The sequence below is a fragment of the Typopeltis vanoorti genome, chromosome 4, assembly GCF_054136105.1.
Source record: "Typopeltis vanoorti isolate ZY-2024b chromosome 4, IOZ_Tvanoo_1.0, whole genome shotgun sequence".
Lineage (NCBI taxonomy): Eukaryota > Metazoa > Arthropoda > Arachnida > Uropygi > Thelyphonidae > Typopeltis > Typopeltis vanoorti.
In genome coordinates, this window is record NC_143552.1 from 112,041,655 (window position 1) to 112,064,541 (window position 22,887).

General features: G+C 36.1%; 1 protein-coding gene across 1 annotated transcript in view; it reads right to left on the bottom strand.

The window, feature by feature from the left end:
* Window positions 1-22,887, bottom strand: part of GlyRS (glycine--tRNA ligase) — a 214,505-nt gene that overhangs the window by 49,093 nt on the left and 142,525 nt on the right. Inside the window, exons 11-12 of the mRNA XM_090391418.1 lie at window positions 19,332-19,440; window positions 6,838-6,982 (exon numbers count right to left, since the gene is read on the bottom strand). Coding sequence (XP_090247544.1) covers window positions 6,838-6,982; window positions 19,332-19,440 — 254 coding nt within the window. The remainder of the gene's footprint in view (window positions 1-6,837; window positions 6,983-19,331; window positions 19,441-22,887) is intronic.

Below are 22,887 nucleotides of genomic sequence, written 5' to 3' on the forward strand. Positions count from 1 at the left end.
CTTTATCATTACTTCCTCTTGTTATGTGTGCAACACTTTTGAATGTGACACTTCTGTAGCATAATAATTCCACATTTTAATGCTTTTTTCATGATGAAAATTTCTGGATAACACTAGCCAAGATGCTTTTAAGGTCCATATGAAGGTAGATAAATAACTAGAGGATGGATCCTATGAAGGTAGATAAATAACTAGAGGATGGATCCTCCTTGGATTTTTAAGACCATCATGGTCTTAAAAATCCAAGGAGAAACAGATGATACGTTAAGCTCCTGTTATTCAGGAGCTTTATGAAGAGAAGCAGCAGCCATTCTCCAGTCATCTCTTGATAACTTCATAGTGTTTATACTTTATTATATGACTTTATATTAAATAATTACAAACTAAATTCTAATTTGTGTCCATTCTGTAACTGTAATTTATTTATTTATTTTTTATTTCGTATCTAAACACAAGTAGTACAGTAGTAAGTGGTACAACATGATTTACAACAAATTAGGATACTTTACAATGAGATCAGCTTAGATTTGGTAGGTGAATATGAAAAAAAAAAAAGAAACCATACATAACTTACATATAATAAACATGTTCAGATGTTCCTCCAGTATCTTGCGCAATCAACTGCTCTTTCTATGCAGGATATTAAGTCCTCTTTTGCACAAGGCGATGGAAGAAAGGGACAAGAAAGAAGGTGTTCCATGGACTGGGTTGTCCCACACTCACAATTGTCTGGGTCAGTGAGGTAGCCCCATTTGATGAGGTTTTGTTTGCAGCATCCTGTCATCCACAGTCTGTTTAGGCTTTTCCAAGTATTCCAGTCCAAATGGGCACCACGTGGAAGATGTTCGGCTGTTGGAATACCAGTATTATTTTCAGGATATAGTGCAAGCCATTGTTGAAGTCTTGTCTCTGGGAGGTTTTTAGGAGGTTCAACAGTTGTCAGGAAGCTATGTCGGGATCTTAGTCTTTGGGGCACTGCAGTCTGGCCGAACAGTGGGTGGCATTCATCATTCATTTGTCTGCTTCTTTCATCAGCTGAGAATGCAGATCTCCGAATTGAAGGGGGTGCAATACCAGCCAAAGTATACAGGTCTTTTAGTGGTGTTGGTTTCAGGCATCCTGTAATTAAGCAGCAGCTTTCATTCAATGCTGGATCAAGTTTTTCAGCATGGCAGGATCTGGACCATACTGGGCAGGCATATTCAGCAGAAGAATAGCAAAGGGCCAAGGCAGAAGATCTCAGTGTGCTAGGGTCTGCACCCCATTTGGAGGAGGTAAGCTTCCTTAGTATGCTGTTTCTTGCATTCACTTTTGCCTTTGTTTTTTCTATGTGGGTTTTATATGAGAGGGTGCGATTGAGAGTCACACCGAGGTAGGTTGGTTTCCAGGAATGTTCTCTATTAGAGCCTTCCCAAGAAATCTGTAGCTTCCTGTTGGCTTCAGTATTGTTAAGGTGGAAAAGGCCAGTCAGGGTTTTCAAGGGGGTTTGGTTTTAGTTGATTGCTGGTATAGTATGTGGTTAGACTATTTAAAGCAAGTGATAAGAGTAGTTTCAATGAACTGATGGCAAGGTCATCAGCATAGATAAAATTTTTAGTTCCTGGATAGATGGGGAGATCATTGACGTAGATGTTGAAAAGTAATAGTGACAACATGCTTCCCTGGGGGAGGCCATTTTTTTTGGTAATGCCAGCGGCTCTTCCTACCCCCAAGGTCCGTATAAAAGCGTCCGTTTTCCAAGAGTGATTCGATCAGGAGGACAAGGCGATAGTCTCTAGTTATTCTGTATATTTTATTTCTGAGTGTGAGATGGTTTATGGTATCATATGCTGCAGTTAGGTCTACAAAGACTACTCCTGTGGCTAGTTTTTGCTCATAACCATTTTCTATATATTGAGTGAGGTTGAGAATTTGTGATGTGCAGGATTTGCCTGGTCTAAAGCCAGCCTGCTCAGCAATAAGATGGGGTTCGATTAGGGGTTGTAGCCTATTCAGAATTAATCATTCATAGAGTTTAAAAAGGTTGCTGAGTAGTGATATAGGTCTGTAATTTTTTGCTTCAGTTGGAGTTTTCCCTGGTTTCAGAAAGGCCACCACTTTCTGATAGTTGGTATCCTTAGGGTTCTGAGGCAAGTGTTGTATAGGCTTAATAACCACTCTTTAGTCCTGGTTCCAAAATGTTTAATCTGTTCATTTCAGACATCATCAAAGCCTGCAGATTTTCTAGGTTTTAATAGGTTTATGGCAGCGTTGAGTTCAGTGATGGTGAAATCTGAGTTAATCATATTTTGTTCCTTACTTGGGGTTCTAAGTATCTTATTTTTTGTGTGTTTTTTAGTGAATTTTCCATTCAGCAGCAGCAGCTGGTGAGCAATTTGATTAGCTGTTACCTGCAGATGCTCATATGGCTTAGTGAAATCCTTCCTAATTTTGTTGATAAAGTTCCATGCCTTTCTGCTATTATGGGTCATATCAAAGGCTTCTATTTCTTTTTTCCATGAGGAACGCCTTTCCTCTGCCATCTTGGAGCATAATTTTTCTCCTGCTTGGATAGTCTCTTCTGAGAAGGGGTTGGTGTTGTCAAGTTGTAAGTAATCAGCATACTGGGCTTGTATGTCACTGGAAAGGCCTGGAATGCAGTTTGTGCGGCATCCTCGGGGGATGTGTTTGGTAGAGATTTTCCTCAGTATTTTTATGAATTCTGGATACTCTTGAGGGTTTGGAGGGACTTCTTCTATGGAGTGGTCAAGATCTTTCATGAAACCCTTCCAATTAACTTTTTGGAAATTAAATCGTTGTCTGTAAGGGACAGTGTTAGGCATAATTGCTGGGTTGAACTGAAGCATTACAGGTCTATGTTGAGTATGTGGAATCAGATTTAAAACCTTTTTAACACAGATGTTGGATATTTTTGAGCTAACAAATACGAGGTCAGGGTTATAGCCTCACTTCCATCTACCACTGTTGAAAGACGCAGGGAGTTTTGGATTATGTATCAGGTTTAGAGAAAAGTTTTCAGCCCATTTTTCAACAGGTTCTCCATCTTCGTTGGACTTTGTGTAACCTCCAGTTAACACTATGGCTGTTAAAGTCACCTAATACAACATTAGTCATGTATGCATTATTATTGAGGAGGATGTCAGGGAAGGAGAAAGCCTCTTCTGGTGGTTTATAGACTGAGGTGATTGAGATATTTTTAAATGTGATCGTAATAATCTCAATGTTTCTGTTGTTCATTGAGTCAATGGATGATGGGATCAAGTTCTCTTTTGTAAATATTGCACTTCCATATTTATCGTGGGGTATTTCTTTGATGAGTTTCATGCCATGGATGTAAGGTCTTGCAGCACCTTCTCCTCTGTGAGTTTCTTGCAGGCAGAGCACATCGCAGTCATTATCTCTGCAAATATTTGCAATGAGATCTTGCTTGACACTGGAGGAACCTTCAATATTAAATGATATTATTTTTAGGCTTGGCCCCAGGTAGGATCCTTTAGGGCAGAAATTTGGGAGCATTTTAGTTTGATCACTTGCGTTTGGTTGATAGCAGCTTTAGCTTCCCCTAATGGGTGCTAACAGGGTGCAGGAACGAGAGCCTAGCTGCTGCGCACCCCCTAATAGCATATATTTACCTGGCTCTCTCACATCTAAACATTAAAGAAGATACCATTCACGTAAGGGTTATGTTTTACAAACTTTATGTAAGTCGGGGAGCATCTGCATATATCATCATCATCTTCCTTATACCCTCTTTTACCTTGCGGTGTCGAGGGTCCATTGATCATCGGACCTCACTCCGTTTACAGGATAAGGTGGTCAAGCCCTATGCCCCGGTGTATCCTATGGCCTGTAGTGTTGAGTTCTGAAGGCCAGTTTGCCTGCTTTGCGGGATGAAAAACCCCAGAATAAACTGGGGAAAAAACCCTGCTGTCCACGCCCAAGACTGGCTAACTTGGCTATGGCTGAGGAAGATCCTTCAGCTCCTCACGTCACCGACGGGAATCGAACCTAGGACACTCCTTCCCCAGGCATATGGTTGCGAGGCGCAGAGCCACTAGGCTAACCACGCAGACATATATATATATATATATATATATATATATATATTCATTTTTCTAAATTAACTGACTTAAAACCTGAGAATTATAACACAATGACATTTATTTGAAAAAACGCAACATGTTTCGTCAAGAATGACTTCATCAGGCGATAAGAACATAGAAAGATATTAAAAGACACTGAAATTAACATTGACACACTCTAAAGCTATACAATTATAAAGCCATAATATTCGACTGAAAATTACAGTTATTATGAGCTTGAACTACAGTCCGAGTTAAAGTTCTATTGTTGTACACCTGTGCGTGTGTGGAATCACGCGATCTCCAGTATCTAATAGTAGAGTTGAAAGAGTCAGGCAAATTATAGCTAAGATTGTTATTTATATGAAAAGGGTCCAAGGTGATTTCCTTTGACTCGACAATGCGGTGCTCTACCTCATCATGGCAGATGTGTAGGTTTGAAGTTGATGTCCAATTTATTTCATGTTGGTGGCTTTCGTTGTTCGTGTTTATTGAAAGCAGGACATGGCTTGACAGAGCAGATGCTCTGGTTCTTTTATAAGCAATGTCGCGCTGGTGCTCTTCGAGACGTAGTAAGATAGATTTTTATGTCTGCCCATAGTAAGGCTTTCCGCATTCACAAGTGACCTTGTATACACCTGGGAATTGTAGAAGGTTGTGAGGTTGTTTATAGTTGTTGAAGCTTGATCTTATTTTTGGCATAGTTGAGAAGCACGTTTTTATGTTAAACTTCTTTAGAATTCTACTCAGCTTTTTGGATAGTGTGCTGATATATATGCAAGACAATATGACCTTTGGAGTCGTCCTGTGTCTCTACGTTGCTATGTTGACGGTGGGATAATTGGTTGTTAATATTTTTTAGAGAGTAGCCATTGTTTTTAAAGGTCCATTTAAGATGTCGTAGTTCCTTTTTCAGTTCTTCTTCATCTGACAGTACAGATCTTGCACGATTCGCTAGAGTTGATATAATACCCAACTTTTGCGCTGGATGGTGATGGGATGACGCATGCAAATATCTGTCTGTATGAGTTGGCTTTCTAAATATAGAGACTTTAATTGATTCAGGTGTCTTGGTGAGTTTAACATCTAGGAAACAGATGGAACTATTTCCTTCAATCTCCATAGTCAATTTTATATCTTGATGGCGGTTGTTTAAGTGGTCGAGAAACTTGTGAAGATTCTCAGTACTATGCTCCCATATGAGGAATATATCGTCCACATATCTAAGCCAAATTTTCGGTTTTAAAGTAAAAGAGGAAATTGCTTTTTGTTCAAAGTCCTCTAAAAAAATGTTGGCTAACACAGGAGAGAGGGGGCTTCCCATAGCTAATCCTTTGACCTGTTTGTATAGTTTACCTTCGAATTCAAAATAGCCAGAGTTTACACAGTGAGATAACAGAAAGAACATTTTATTTGAAATCTTGTTTTTTAAAATATGGAGAATGTCCTGTGTCGGAACGTTGGTAAAGAGTGCTACCACGTCAAAGCTCACTATGATGTCAGAAGATTTTAGTTTTAGGTCCTTTATTTTAGAGACAAAATCTGTTGAGTTTTTAATATAAGAAGAAGATTTTCCCCGCAGCTTTTTAACGATGACGCCAAATATTTGGATAACCTGTATGTGGGTGAGTCAATGCTGTCTACTATAGGTCTCAGTGGATAGTTTTCTTTGTGTACCTTCAGGAGACCATATAACCTTGGAATGAGGGGGTGTAAAGAGCGGCTGGAGAGCTGTGTATTCCGTGGAATTTCTGTGGTCTTTTGTAGGAGATTATTGGTTCTATTGTGTATTTCTCTTGTTGGATCTCTCTCAATTTCCGAATAACTATCTGAATCTAACAGTGCTAAGATTTTTTCTTGGTAGTCTATTTTATCTAGAACTAAGTTGCATTCCCCTTATCAGCCTTTAAGATGACAATGTCCTTGTTAATCCGTAGATTTTTAGTTGCAAGTCTCTCACTAGGGGATATATTATCAGAAGGAGGTTTTGCGTTATCAGAAGGAGCTTTTATATATATATATATATATATATATATAGTTAATTAATAACTAAGAAATAATCTGTAAATCTTGCTCTTGAGACCAAACCATACATCTCTGTATATACATACATTGAGAGTATGATTTTATGCATCTCAAAATTACAATTTTTTTTGTATGGGGATGACTTATTTAACATATTCATGAGAACATTTAAATTTACCAATTTTACATTTTCCCCAGAATTTGTATTTCATTTTTTAAATTTAATGAATCATTTCTCAGAATTTATGCTGCAAAACAATGGACTACTTTCCCTGTCAGCTGTCAAAAATGGTTAAGTATAAAAATGCCTATTTTCAATTGGACAGCACATAGCTTTATGTATGCATATGTACCATGCAACTTCACACAGTCCGGCTGTGTGTTACATAATTATAAACACTGACTGATCAGATTAACCTGAAGTTTAATAACTAAATTTTATTGAGGACTAAGTCATGTTCAAACATGCACAGAATCTAAAGGTACTTTAAATTGCAAGTTTTGTTTTATGACAACTAACATTTTTCTCAGATTGCACAACTTGCATTCATTCATTTTCTTGATTTTATATTTAAGGAGATCCTTCAAAAGTGCAGAATAGGTGTTTCACCACCCACACATGCACAGAGCAAAGGTGAGAATTTTTTTTTTCATAAGGAATATCAACCCCATGCATTATAAATTGCTGAAACATGATATAATAATAATAAATAATGATCATCATAATTACCCTTTTTCTTCAAGCTCTTTTTCCAGACCACAAATGGCTTCCTCATCCATAGCATTTATTTCATCTAAAATACGTTTAGCATCCTTTTTAAAAGCTTTTCCAATAACTGGTTTCTGAGGAACACATTCTGTTACTTCAATAGTCTTGTTTTATAGTTAAGAAAATTTACTATACACAAAAAGTGAAGATATCAAAAGACCAGTTTAACATATCTGATATCATTAATAAAGCGATGTTTTCAATATTCTACAGGATAGCAAAGCCAAAGATTCGACATTTCTGCTAAAATGCTGTTATCTTTGTTATATCACAGTGTTTAATCAATATATCAATTTTATCAGTCATTTCCTCACAATGGTTTTTGATGCTTCCAGTCATTTTCTTCTTCACATCTCACCAAATTTGTCTGATTTACCCCCCCCCCCCCCACTGCTCCCAAAGGATTTTATTTTAATTTTTCTAAAATGTTATTATTAAGAAATTGAAAAAAAGCAATAATAATGATCTGGAAGGTACAAATCTCAAACCAAGAATTTTCTCACTCTCTCCTCTCTGTATAAACAAAATTGAAATATTATACTGTTTCTCTGTATAATTCCCTGAATCATTCATTACATCTAGATCAGCAGTTCTTGTGGCCCACAGACCACAGGTTGGGAACTCTGTGGTCTTGCAGACCTGTCAGATAACATCTGGGGGGGGGTCTGCAAGAGATTCATTTTTGAGAATAAATATTTTGTTAGAACAGAACATAAATCAGAAAAATTGGATACCAAAAAAAAAGCTTTGATGGAATTCCTCTGAATGTCCTAAAGGTTTGTGCTCCAGAGTTGACTTCCAATCTAAATAACCTTTTTTCTGCTCTCTTATGCCACTGGTATCTATCCTGCAGTCTAGAAATTAGCCCATATTCAATCTATTCATAAAAAAGGTGACAAATCTATATCCCACCATCCAATTTCTCTTATTCCAATTCTTTCCAAAGTTAAATGAATCATCAACACTCACCTGCTAAACTATTTTGAAGAATCTCAATAAATGACTGCTAGCATGGATTTCTGCTAGTATAGATTAACCACGCTACTGGCCAAGACATCTATAGACGTCAAGGTTATCATGGATGCGAAGTGCATATTAAAATTCTATAACTATTGATATTACATTGAAATATATGATGGATACGAAGCATGTGAGGATGTGTATTTGATACATAATGGCCAGTAAAGTGGTTAACCACAGAAATTAGAAAACTAGTTATAAGAGACATGAACAACTGGTTAGAAGAAAAATGCAAAATGGCAGAGAAGCTATCAAAAGAAAATAACCTCCATGGATTATATAAACAAATAGATCAAATTAGTAAGACGTGACAACAAAAATGATAATGATCAAAAACAAAGAGGGACAACTAATTGAAAGTAAAAAAAAAAAAAATGGCCAGATGGGAAGAATACTTTAGAGACTTATAAAATAAAAACGGCTCTCAGGATGTTATTATTCCAGCCACTGAAATGAAAACAAATATCTTTACCAAAGAAACAATAGCACACAGCATAGATAAACTTAAAACTAGGAAAGCACAAGATATTGATCAGATATGCAGAATTCTTAAAAGCAGGAAAGGAATTTCTGGAACCATTAAAAACATTATTTGAAAGGATCTACAAAAATGAAGCAATACCTACTGATTCAACCAAATCAGTTATAACTCCTATATACAAAAAAGGAGATAAAACAGAATGCAATAATTACAGAAAGGCATTAGTCTCCTCAGTATTCCAAGTAAGGTTTTTATGAAAGTACTCCAAAAACAAATTAAGCCATATATAGAACTAGCATTAGGAGAAGAACAAGCAGGTTTCAAACCAGGACGAAGCCCAACTGATCAATTATTCACCTTAAGATAGCTAATAGAAAAGATGCTCGAGTACAAAAGTTGCTATATAAATTTCATTCACTTTTGTCAGGCATTTGATTCAATCTGTAGAAGAGAACTATGGGAAACTATGAAAGAATTTGGAATTCTCAACAAAACTATAAGAATAAATAATCTATATGAGAAATCTGAAAGTGAAGTGCGAGTGGAGGACACCTTAACTTACTGGTTCCACACAGAGAGTGGAGTAAGACAGGGATGCAATCTGTCAGAGGACCTGTTCAATCTTACACTGGAAAAAGCAACCAGTAGGCCTTAAACAAAGAAGATGCCGGAACCAAAATATATGGGAAAAATATAACAAACAAAGTTTGCAGATGACATTGCATTACTTGCAAGCACGGAATATCTACAATGAATTTCTGACAAAGGAAGAATGTATGAAATTTGGATTAAACCTAAATATAGACAAAAGAAAAATTATGCAAATAGGAAAAAGAAACACCAATCTGAAAACTGAAATTGATAGCAAGAATCTAGAGCAGATAGAAAACTTCACCTACCCCAGAGGAGTAATTGAGTACAATGGCAAAATTACAAAAGATATAAACAGATGAATTAGCCAAGCATCCCAACCTTTTGGACAACTAAATAAAATATGGAAATCAAGAGACATCAAATAAGTAACAAAAGTAAGAGTCTACGAGACAATGGTCTTCCCAATACTTCTCTATGGAAGTGAATGCTGGAATCTCAAAAAAGCTGAAGAGAAAAAATTATTAACTAGTGAAATGGGTTGGCTAAGAAGATTACTTGGAGTATCTCTGCTGGATAGACAATAAATGAAGACATAAGGAAATGACTAAAACAAGAAATAACAATAATAGACAAAATCCAAGAAAGAAGACCGCGACGGTTTGGCCATGTGACCAGAATGGAAACAGATAGATGACCAACTAATGCCCTGTATACGACGATGGAAGAAGATCCAAAGGGGGGGGGGCCCCAGAATCACATGGATAGACAAACTAAAAGAGGATCTGAAAACCAAATCACAACAAGCAACACCAAACTGGAGAGAATTGTTCGGATTCTCCAGGGACAGACAGAAGTGGAAAGAGTTCATTTGGCCTCATCATGGAAGAGAGAAGATGAAGCATGGATTTCATCACTGTCAATCAAAGGTTATCTACACACCTATGTCACCCCTGTCTGGAGACATGAAAATATTATTATTATCTGAGACCTTCAGGGAGTCAAGGACTAAATGAGGGAGACTATAATCACCCATAACAGATGTCATACTTTTTCTTAAATTCATTCACACTAGATGCACTTACTACTTCTAAAGACAAATGATTCCATAAATTATATATTTAGTTTAATCCTTTAACCAAATGCAAGCAAACAAACTTTGCACCTGAAGTATCTTCAGGACTGGGGTATCTTCATGGCAAAGGTGGACTGAGTTCTCATCACTTCCTTAGTATCCCATAATGCAAAGCACATCTCCATGCAGACATGTATAATGCTATGCATTATGAGAAGGGTCACTACCCAGAAGTGATAACAAGGTTGAAGCAATGCAGAAGTCATATTTCCATATGCCAGTTGCCAAAAGGTGTCACACACCTTATTATTAAATTACTCTGGATTAGAGAAAGACGTTGGAAGTTTTTTTTCACTTGGTTAGACTATAAATTATATATTTAGTGTACATGTATATAATTGCCCAGTCCTGAAGATACTTCAGGCACAAACTTTGTTTACTTACACTTGGATAAAAGATTAAGCTAAATATATAATTTATAGTCTAATCAAGTGGAAAAAAACTTCCAACATATTTCTCTAATCCAGAGTAATTTAATAATAAGGTGTGACACCTTTTGGCAACTGGCATATGGAAATATGACTTCTGCATAGCTTCAACCATGGTATCACCTCTGGGTCTGGCTCCCACTGAAGAGACCTCAATAAAGGTCAAAACCGGTCTGGGTAGTGACCCTTCCCATAATGCACAGCATTATACATGTTTGCAAGGATATGTGCTTTGCATTATAGGATACCAAGGAAAGTGATGAGAACTCAGTCCACCTTTGCCACGAGTTGCCCCAGTCCTGAAGATACTTCAGGTGCAAAGTTTGTTTGCTTACATTTGGATAAAGGATTAAACTAAATATATAATTTATAGTCTAACCAAGGAGAAAAAACTTCCAGCAAATGATTTCATTCACTCACTCATTGATCTGCGAGAGAAAAATCTAGCTCTTATCCCTTTCTCAACTGCAAACAAATTTAACTTCCATGGATGTCCCCCCCCGTGTTCTGTCTCCACCATCCATATAAGGAAACATTTCATCATACAATATCCTATAACACCGTTCAAAAGTTTATAGACCTCTATTATATACATGAAAAAAAATACAAAAAGTAAACTAGACAAACAAAATCTAATTACAAAGTAAGACTACTAAATGATTCAATTATAAGAAATTTAGATCAACAGAGCATTAATAACTACTTAGAAAAAAAAATACAAGAAAATGAAGACACTGAGAAAGAATAGAATAATATAAAAGAAATTATTACATCAGCAGCATATGAAAATCTAGGAACATGAAAAAAATATCATAAAAATAAAAAATTACACATATGGGACAATGAAATAAAAAGCTGGCCTTTAAAACGTGGTTAAGTAACAAAAAAAAAGATGAAATCGAATACAATAAAAAAAAAAGATGAGCAGAGACGCACGCACACACACACACACACACACACACACACACACACACACACACACACACACACACACACACACACACACACACACACACAGGGAAAAATCTGTATCATATCTAGAAAATGACTTATACAAAATAAGACCCAATGTGTATAAAATACTAAAACACATGAATGCAGATATAAAAGAATTCTCGGATTACTTCACACATCTTTGGACAGATAATACTAACATCAAGAAAAAAAATTACACCAATAACTTACAAAATGCTTTAAATGATATAATAACAATGAAAGAATTAAAGGACAATCTAAATAAAATAAAAAATGGCAAATCAGCAGGAAAAGATGGGATAAATTCCGAATTGTATAAATTTGCTGGGAAAAAATTTCATCAGATTATTAAAATTTTTAAATTTTTTGCAGAGGTGCAAATAGCAGAATACATGCTGCAAAATATATAGTAGAATATTTAATGAAAATTTGAAAATATACAGTGAAAAAATATTATTAAAATCAAAATGGATTAGAAAAGGATGCTCTACAATGGATCCAGCTTTTTGTTTGAAACTTATATAAAAAAAAAAAAAAAAAAAAAAAAGAGAATTTAATTTAGAAACTCATCTTTTGTTTATAGATTACGAAAAAGCATTTGACAAAGTAAAAAGATATATACTGTTTGATATATTACAAAGAATAAATATAGCTAATATTTTACTACATGCAATATTGAAATATACAAAGATAATGAAATAAAAATAAATGAAAAAATGTCTGGAAAACAATCTATAAACCAAGGAGTAAGACACGGCTGTTCCCTGTCTCCAAGACTTTTCAATATTTATATTAATGAAATATTAATATAGTGGAACACCTTAAACAATCCAGGTATAGAAACTTCCCTGAATAACAAAATAAATACGCTACTATTTGCAGATGATCAGGTAATCATATCAGGAAAAGGAAGATAATTTACAAAGAGCAATATATAATTTAAACACTATGGTAGAACAGTTTGGAATGAAAATATCCATAAATAAAACTAAAACAATGGCATTTTGTGGACAAACTGCAGTTAGAAGTAAAATAATTATTAATAATAAAATAATAGAACAGATAAATACTTTCAGTTATGTTGAATGTGAAATATCATATGAAGGAGAAAAAGACAAAATTAAAAACTTCAAAATTCTTGCAGATTATAGGCCTGATAAATAGAACACTCAATCCAAATATAGTACAAAAGAAACAAGCTTGAAAATATACAATACTTTAAGAGTGCCCACATTATTATATGGCAGTGAAATTTGGGCAATAAACAAAGAATAAAAACAAGTGAAATGAGATTTATGAGAAGAACTACAAAATACACATCATTAGACGAAAAAAGGAACAAAGATATTTTAAAAGAACTAAAAACAAAATCAACAGAATAAAAACTAAACAATTATAAATAAACATGGATAGAACATGTAAACCAAATGGCCAACACCCAATATCTAAAAACAAAATCAACAGAATAAAAACTAAACAATTATAAATAAACATGGATAGAACATGTAAACCAAATGGCCAACACCCAATATCCTAAACAAATAATAAAATATAAACCAACTGGAAAAAGAAGGCCGGGTAGACCTCAAAGAAGGATATTAAATGGATAATGACACCAGAACATACAAATATAGTCTATATCCGTAATTAGCGTTATGATGATGATGAGAAGTGGACGAGGGCTACCGCATCAAAGGCGGGTGCGGTTAAAGAAGTGAGTCCAGCAGGTGGAGAGGATGTTGCGAGTGGGAACACTGAATGTTGGAAGTATGACTGGAAGGGGAAGAGAGGTGGCAGAGGAAGAGGAAGCTGGACATTTTATGTGTGCAGGAGACAAGGTGGAAGGGAGGAAAGGCAAAGGAACTGGAAGATGGATATAAATTGTTCTACTCTTGAGCGAATAACGAGGGAAGAAATGGTGTAGGAATTGTGGTGTGTGGCAGAATGAAGTGCAAAGTACTGGAAATGAGTAGAAGGAACGACAGGATCATACGAATGACATTGGTCTTGGAGAAGAGCGGGTGGTCGTATTATGTGTATATGCCCCACAAGTTGGATGTACAGCAGAGGAGAAAGATGAGTTCTGGAACGTGTTAGATGAAGAAGTGAGGGAACTGGAAGAAAATGAGATGGTGATTGTTAGAGGAAACTTGAACGGACACATAGGGAGACAGAATAGAGACTGTGAAAGGTGCATGGCGGCCACGGAGTGGGAATGATGAACCAGGAAGGAGAGAGGGTCATGGACTTTGCAGTAGCATTTGATCTAGCAATTGTGAACTCGTATTTATTTTGATAGAGGTGGTGACGGAGGAGGTGAGAGAAGATGTGCCTTGGACAATGTTGTATGCAGATTCAAGAGAAGAAGTGGGAACTAAACTGGAAAGATGGAGAAAAGTACTGGAAGAGAGAGGTATGAGACTGAGCAGAAGTAGGACAGAGTATATGTGTTGCACAGTGGGCGGCGGCCAGTAGACAGATCTGGAGCTGGAAGGGAATGTCATCAGGAAGGTGAGGGACTTTAGATACTTAGGTTCAACAGTGGAAGAAGATGGAAGAGCTGAGAAGGAAGTGGGATGCAGGATACAAGCGGGTTGGAGGAATTGGAGGGAGATGGCTGGAGTGTTATGCGATAAGAGGGTGCCGATCAATCTGAAAGTCAAAATCTATAGGACAGTTGTGAGGCCAACTATGATGTATGCTATAGAAACTGTGTCCCTGAGGAAAAATAACATCAGCAGGATGGAAGTAGCAGAAATGAGAATGCTTAGGTGGATGTGCAGTGTGACCAGAAAGGATCGTCTGAGAAATGGCTATGTGAGGGGAAACAGTGAAAGTTACGAACTTAGGAGCAAAGATACAGGAATCAAGGTTGAGATGGTTTGGTCATGTGAGGAGGGAGGACGAATATGTGGGAAGAAGAGTCATGCAGATGGATGTGCAAGGAAGGAGGAAGCGTGGGTGGCCAAAGAAGAGATGGAGGGAGTTGGTAGAAGAGGCGACTTGAGGATGAATAACAACAGTGACCCCACTTAAGTGGGAGAAGCTGCAGAAGAAGAAGCGTTATGGTGATGACCTCTATCATATCATCCCTCTTTCTCCTGTTAACCAGATTCTGTAACCCACATACTCGCAATCTGTCCTCATAATCTAAATCCCATAACCCAGATATAATCTCTGTAACTCTTCTTTGCACCCTTCCCACAGCTTCTTTATCTCCTTGGAACCTGGGAGACCATTTCAGGAAAATTATCCTTGGAGTTGTATTGGCAACTTTTGCTATGGCACCTTTGAACTTCAAATTCCTATCCACCATTATGCCACGATTCCTAGCATCATAAGTTTTGTGTTGCATAACCCTATTAATATAATATGCTGCTGGAGATCTCATCAGGCCAAAATGCATAACTTTACACTTACTAACATTAAACTGACAGTCATTTTCATTTGCCCAAATTTCCAGAATATTCAAATAATTATGTAAATGCTGAATATTAGTAGCATCCCTAATTGCCCTGAATATCTTCACATCATCGGCAAACAACTGCACATCTCCTGTTAGACCCTTCCTAATGTCATGAATTTATAGATTGAATAACAATGGCCCAAGGACTGAACCCTGATGTACACCACTGGTCACCTTAAATCTAGCAGATTCACACCCACCATATACCACTTTTTGATATCTGTCTGTCAACCACCCACTGATCTAAGTCAAGAGTTTATATTCCAATCCTATATTCTCCAGTTTTGCGTGGAATCCTATCAAATGCCTTAACAAAATCCAACATTATCATAGTGTATCCATTCCCTTTATCCAACTCAGCCATAATATTGTTATAAAATATGAGCAAACTGCTAAAACAAGACCTTCCTTTAAGTAAATCCATGCCACTCCTTGCAGAGTATAGCTTGTTTGTCTACCGTTTCTGTATGCGAGTTCTTACCAACTTCTCTAAAATCTTCACTTCCACACTAGAGATACTGATAGTTCAGTAGTTAGACACATCGGTTTTTGCACCGCCCTTGTACAATGGAACTATCATACATTCCTTCCATTCCTGAGTTGAGACTCAAGTTATACAAACATGTGAAAGACCTAGCCAATTCGATTGAACATTCCTTTAGCATATGTGCTGATATTCCATAGTCATGTTGTCAAATTCTTATCCAGATTATACAACAGCTCTTCAACCTAATTTTCATGAACCTCTTAACTCATCTAATGTAGCAGTAGCACTGTGCACCATGTTACATATGCCTGGTTGATATATCTTAGCAAAGTGAACACTCATTAATTGAACAATCTCATTAGCTTTTGACAGTAGAGTACCATCTGCATTCAGTAAGTAATTCTTCCACATTCATTCTTTCTTTTGCTTGAAGCATAACGATTAAATTATTTTGGATTACCTTTAGCTTGCATAGCCAGTGTCTTTCCATATTCCAATTTAGCTTTCCGCACAATGTTCGTTACTTTTCTGGCCTGAGTTTTATATATTTCGTAACTCTTCTCACACTTATTCTCATGATATTCTTTCCACATCTTCTTGTGGATCTCTTAAGGCTACACATCCATTTCACTCCGACCCTATTTATTCTTTGATCTCTAGAGATACATTCAGATACTGCCTCATTTAAGCAGTTTTTTCAAAGATTCCCATGCATTGCTGACATTTTTCCCATTCAGTAACTGATACCATTGGAGCAGTAAAGATAGTATTCTCATAAGTTGATCATAATTTCCTGTTCTAATAGGAACATCAATATAATTAGATACTTCCCAAGAAAGCACAGCAAGAGCACTGGAACCAATTGATGGTAAAATAGTCATATTCTCAACAGAGACTCCCTCTGATACTATGAAGATATCTAACACTCATTGATCTCGAGTTCCTTCTTTCACATGCTGCTTGAGAAAGTTGTCTTGCATCACTTCAATAAATTCTTCTTCATTCTTATTGTGAGATTTCTCTTCTATCCAATCTATGTTTGGATAATTAAAGTCATCCATAATGATTACTCGTTTAGTACCCATAAGGCTAAATTGGCAATGCATTTCTTCATCTTCTGCAATTCGGCTGCCAGGTCTGTAGGAACAACCTACTATATATTTCACTCTGTTAGTCTCCATTTCACACCAGAGAGCCTCAAACTCACTGCTTTGTGGGACAATGTTACCATCATTGTTTTCTTGCATTTCTACCCAAACTGGACTTAAGTCATCTCAAATCGTTAGTAGTACTCCTCCTCTCCAATCTCTTCTGTCATTCCTAAAAATAGTATACCCATTACACTCGATCCTAGTTATCATATCCGATTCTGATAGCTAGATTTCACTAATGCCAACAAATACCATGGAAAAGTTTGGCAAGTCTTAACTGGTTGCCCTTAATATCTCCAAGGCTGAGTCTGACACAAAGGCCTGTTAAGTAAACTCCCATTATCATTTGGTCTGCCACATGACTTCTGCAGTTGGGCCACCAGCTTTCTGAGTGGATTCTCACTTTGGGTGATGGTTCTCTATCTTCTAAGTGTACAATAAATGCCAAGGTCCCACAAGGCCCTATTTTTTTTAACCCAACATAATTCTTTCTATATCTTAATGACTGACTGCAGTGGATTATTAATCCAATACATAGTTTTGCTGACAACAGCATATTGCATTGCTACTTTTCATTTGACAAACCTGGCAATGCACAAATCACCAAAATCTGTACAGCTTTAACCACCTACTTTAAATACAAATCTCTGAAACATTCAACAGTGGGATTTGGATAATCCTATCAACTTCAATGCTAACAAAACCCAGTTCTATCTGATTTCCCACAAAAAAGAACTCTTCTCCTCCAGCCTTCATTTTGATACCACCCAAATCCCTAAGCCTAATGAGATCTATCTTCTTGGGATAACACTAACCTTGAATCTCTCATGGCACAAACATATTACAAATATTGCCTCCTCTACTTCCAAAAATTATGTTTTCTTTTTTTAGCCAGAGGTGTTTAACTCCAAACAGCTTCTAACTTTATACAAATCACAAATCAGTCTCACCACAGAATACTTCTCTCACATCTGGGGGTGGTTCCCCTACTCCCTAAAGATACTAGACTCTGTACAGCAAAGGATGGTCAGATTGATTAATGATCCATCTCTTACTAATACATTTGATTCATTTTCACATGGGCACTCAGTTTCTGTTGTTTGCATCTCCTACAAATATTTCTACAGCCACTGTTCAACAAAATTAGCATCAATAATATCCTCTATCTCTGTCATATCTGTTCAAATTCATGCAGCAACTAATCAACACTCTCATAGTGCATCTCTAAACAAAAGACAAAATATTTTATCAGTCACAGAAACATCTTCAAAGGCACAATATAAATTGTAACAAATACAAAGTGAAGTGTTGCTAATAGCAGACTGAAGTTTAGAGCCCTAGTATGAAAGGATGCCCTTGAATGGAATTAATAGGAATGCTTAGGTTGTAACCAAGAATTACTTCTTCCCATATTTTGGGAAGTTTATGGTCAGTGTTTAAGAGCAGCTACAGATTTAAACTCACATTTGAACTTGCTGTGATGAACTATTTTTTTTTCCATTTGATTCTGTGTGTGGTATCCAAGACATGTTTTTGCAGGTAGACACTGTCTGATCTTGTCTGCCAACAGCCAATTTGTAGGAACAAGGAAACTTATACACATCAGAAAACTGAAAAATGAAGGAGTAGATAAAGGCAGGCAGTTTCAAGTGAGGCTTGAATGCAGTGCAGAAACTGTTTTTTTCTTCTTCAAAATTTTGGCTATTTTTCTGATGTACTTTTGAACTTCTTCAAAATGGTGTTGGAAGTTTTCCCACTAGGTTATACTATAAATTAAAGATACCAAGAAATTATATACTTGATTCAATCCTTTATCTAAGTGTAAGCAAACAAAGTTTGCTCCTGAAATATAATCAGGAGTAGGGCAAACTTGTATATAGAAGCTAATAACTTCGTATCACTTGCCTTAGTGTCTCATAATGCAAAGCACGTATCCTTATGGGCATTATACATACCCATAAGGATATGTGCTTTATGGGAAGGGTCACTACCCAGACCCAGAGGTGATACTAAGGTTGAAGTAATGCAGGTCATATTTTCACATATACATGCTGCCAAAAGGTGTCACACCTTATTATTAAAACACTCTGGATTAGAGATAGTTGTTGGAAGTTTTTCCACTTCCAACAACTAGAATTAACTATATAGGATAGGATTAGCTGCTCTATTGGAGCATTAATCTGGTTTCAAAGAAGCCAAGTTACTTGTCCATGCCAGACCATTGTGCCTAATCTACAAGGGAAGGAGATATATCTTCACAATTTGTGAAGATATATCTCTGCAGGAAAGTATACTAAGAATGTCTAATGATCAGATTTTATAGATAATCCCCCCCCCACACACACACAGTCATTAAATACTTTTTTTTTGGATGGACAGGGCCTTTATAAGAATACCCCCCCTCCACATACTGTTCTGTTCATTCAACGGTTTAAAAAGTTTATAACTCATGGCATTTGGAAAAATCTTGTTCAATTCACCTAACACTGATCTGAAGGTAATTCACCTAACACTTATCTGAAGGCAAGGATATGAACACTTACTCAGAATAATACCTATCCACCACCACTATTTTTATGCAAGAATATGATGTAAGTAAGAAAACAGTGCAATATCATTACTATGTCACTTTCTGAAACAAGTGGTCCTATAGTTCATCACATTAATATTTATTATCTGTATTTACCATAGTAATATAAACATATGCCTCATAAAAGGATATAGGTTCTGTTAGTGATTTTTCTGCCATTAACTTGACACCAGTTGCTTTAGTATGTTGAGTTAAATCAAAACAGGAACGATCTGCACAGCCCACGCATTCAAGCCATCCCTGCATGAACAGAAAAACAGCCTTTAACTTTTGCTTTAACAGTACAAAAATGTTCAAGAACATATGTGAGAACATTTACTATTCATAAGAAATTAGATCTAAACACAAAATTATACAAATTAAAAAAATTTCACTTTAAACTACTAAGCTTGTAATGTTTAACCAAAATAAAATAAAATAAAAAAAAACAATAAAAAAAATATGACAATATATATTAAACCACCGAAAATGCCAAATTTGATGTTCTTCCCTTCACATATTAGGCTTAGTGGCCTGTTACGGGGCTATCCTTAGCCCTTCTAAGCTGTACACATCCCAAGGATAAGGTGGCTGGCCCTATGCCTCTAGGTGTGTCCTATGTCTGTAGATGCATGTGTTCACAGGGCCGATTTTCCTGCTTGCGAGAGGAACAGCCCGCAGTCCATGCCCAAGACCGGCTAATTTGGCTATGTCTGAGAAAGATCCTTAAGCTCCTCAACATCGGCAACAGGAATCGAACCCAGGATACTCCTTTCCAAGGAGTATGGTTGCGAAGCGCATAGCCACTCGGCTAACCACATGGACCAAATTTGATGCTAAATTTGCAAAAGAATATGCACGTTATGCTTCAATTTGGCAGTATGTTACAATATATAATGAGGATTTTGACATCTGTCATCATTATATAGGCAAATTTAATACCAACTTGTGCCATATTATATTTATGAAAGTGAGACTTTTCATCTAGTTGATATTCTAAATTTACTTTTATCTTTTATGATAATCGAAGTAGCATTCATGTACAAAAATATTACATGCACATTCTCGAATAACCAGAATCTCTTTTTAAAGTATTACATTTATGCAACAATTAAACAAAACAGCCATTGTCGATCCACTGCTGGATGAAGGCCTTTCCAAGATTACTCCAAAAACTGTCCGACCATGGCTCTCCTTTCCCATATCATTTGTGCAAATCTGATATCACCAATCCATTGTGATTTAGGTTGGTGTCGTTTTTCTTCTCGTGGAATCAAATCCACTACTTCTTTTGTCCATCATTGATCTTGTCTTCGAGAATGTGCGCAGCCCATTGCCATTTCAGATGTTTCACTCTTCCTATGATGTCAGAAACCTTGGTTTGGTTTCTTATCCACATATTCCTTTTATGATTCAATCTTGTGATATCAAGCATAATTCTTTAAATACTAAATTGTGTTGTTCTTAATTTCTGAATTTCCTTTGCATTTATTGTCCATATTTCACAGCCATATGTTAATATAGGAAGAATACACTGGTTAAAAAATTTCTCTTCAAGCATAATGGTAGTTGGCTTTTAAATATTGAATGTAATTTTCCAAATCCTTTCCAACAAAGCATCATGTGCCTTTTAATTTCGTCCATGATATTTTGTTCCATTGATATCTGTTGTCCTAAGTATATGTAATGATCTACTTGTTTCATTTTCTCATTATTGATTTTTATTATTTCTAGTTAGACATAGCTATTGAACATAACTTGAGTCTTCTTTAGGTCAGCTGTTTTGCTAGCAATTTGGAGTTCACGGATACAAGTCTGTAATTCATGCGCAATTGAAGTAAAGATAACTATGGCATCTGCAAAGTGTAAATGGCTTAAATATCTTCCATTTATCTTCAGACCTATCCCTTCCCAATCAAGAAGTTTGAATATTTCTTCTAGGCATGCTGTGAATAATTTTGGAGATATTGTATCATCCTGTCTTATACCTCTCTGTATTTCCACAGTAGAGATGTTTCCATTGAAATGACTTACTGCTGTGGCATTGGTGAATGTTGATTTGATGGCTCTGATGTGTGGCTCCTCCACTTGTTGGTTTCGTAATGCTTTAAATATTGCACAAGTTTTAAGGGAATCAAGGGCTTTCTCATAGTCAATAAAACCAAGACATAGTGGCAACTGATATTCATTACACCGTTCAATAATCTGCTGTACGACTTGAATATGGTCCATTGTACTAAAGCTCCTTCAAAAGCCTGCCTGTTCTTTTGGTTGTGCTAGATCTAGAGTCACACAAAGCCTATGATCCTATACAGCTAAGACTTGTAAACACTTTGCAAACTACTGATAGTAGACTGATAGGTCAGTAGTTCCTCAGGTCTTCTACCTCACCTTTTTAAGTATCAGAATTAGGGTAGCCTACTTCAATGTTCTTGGTACATCATTTTTATTCAAGCATAAAGTCGATAGTTTTGCTAGGAGTGTGTAGATTATTTCTCCACCTGTTTTTAGAAGTTCAGCTACAACTCCATCTTCCCCTGCAGCTTTCCAATTTTGCAAGCTTTGGATGCTCCACATAACTTCTTCTAGTAGAATTTGTGGTACTTCAGCTGTTTCGTAGTTGTCTTCTTCTTCATTTAATTCATTATCCTGATATAATATTGAGTAAAATTCTTTAACTCTTTTTGCTATAGCATATCTATCTCTGGTGATGGATATCTATCTTGTAGTTTGACCGCAACCATCTGTTTATTGCTGTTCATCAATTGTTATTTGGCATTTTTGAGACTATGGTTGTTTTCAATTGTTGGCTTTTGAATATTGAATGTAATTTTCCAAATCCTTTCCACCCAAGTATCGTATGCCTTTTAATTTCGTCCATGATATTTTTTTCCATTGATATCTGTTGTCCTAAGTATATGTAATGATCTACTTGTTTAATTTCCTCATTATTGATTTTTATTATTTCTGGTTGGACATAGCTATTGAACATAACTTGGATCTTCTACCTTGCACGAATTTACAATTGAATTTTCTTATTTCTTCTGAAATATGTTTTCTGATCGTTTTGCACAATTCAGTGTATTCAATTTTATTCTGTAGGTTAATTGATTGTTTCATTTCTCTTTGTTTCTTCATAAGCTGTTTTGTTTCTTCAGAAATTTTGTCTTGTTTCTGTTCTGTGGTACCAGCTATTTCAAGTGAGCATTGTCATCTATAATAAGATGTTTAAATCTATTGTTTAGTTCGTGTTGGAATATATCTTTTTTAATGTTGAGTTTGTGTACATCTATGTTTTGCTTTGATCTTCGAAACATTTTTCTTCTTTCTTTTTGGCAGTTTATTTGAATTTTACTGCATACCATACGATGGTCACTTCCAATGTTGAAGGTGTTTATAACAGAGCAGTCTTGAAAGATGTTTTTCTTATTACTGAGGATAAAGTCAATTTCACTAGTTTTTCAATTTGGACTTTTCCATGTCCATTTATGTGTTTTTTTCTTGAAAAAGGAATTCATGATATACAGGTTTTCTTTTTCTGCAACTTCTATTAACCTTGATCCTCTATCATCTCTCATGCCATAAATAGCAGCATAGGAAATGATTACCAGACATAAAAATGTTTTGGGAAAATTTGGAGAAAAGAGCAAAGCTAATAATAATAGTTGCAAGTACCACTGGATTTCTGTTCAGATCATGGAGAAGTTA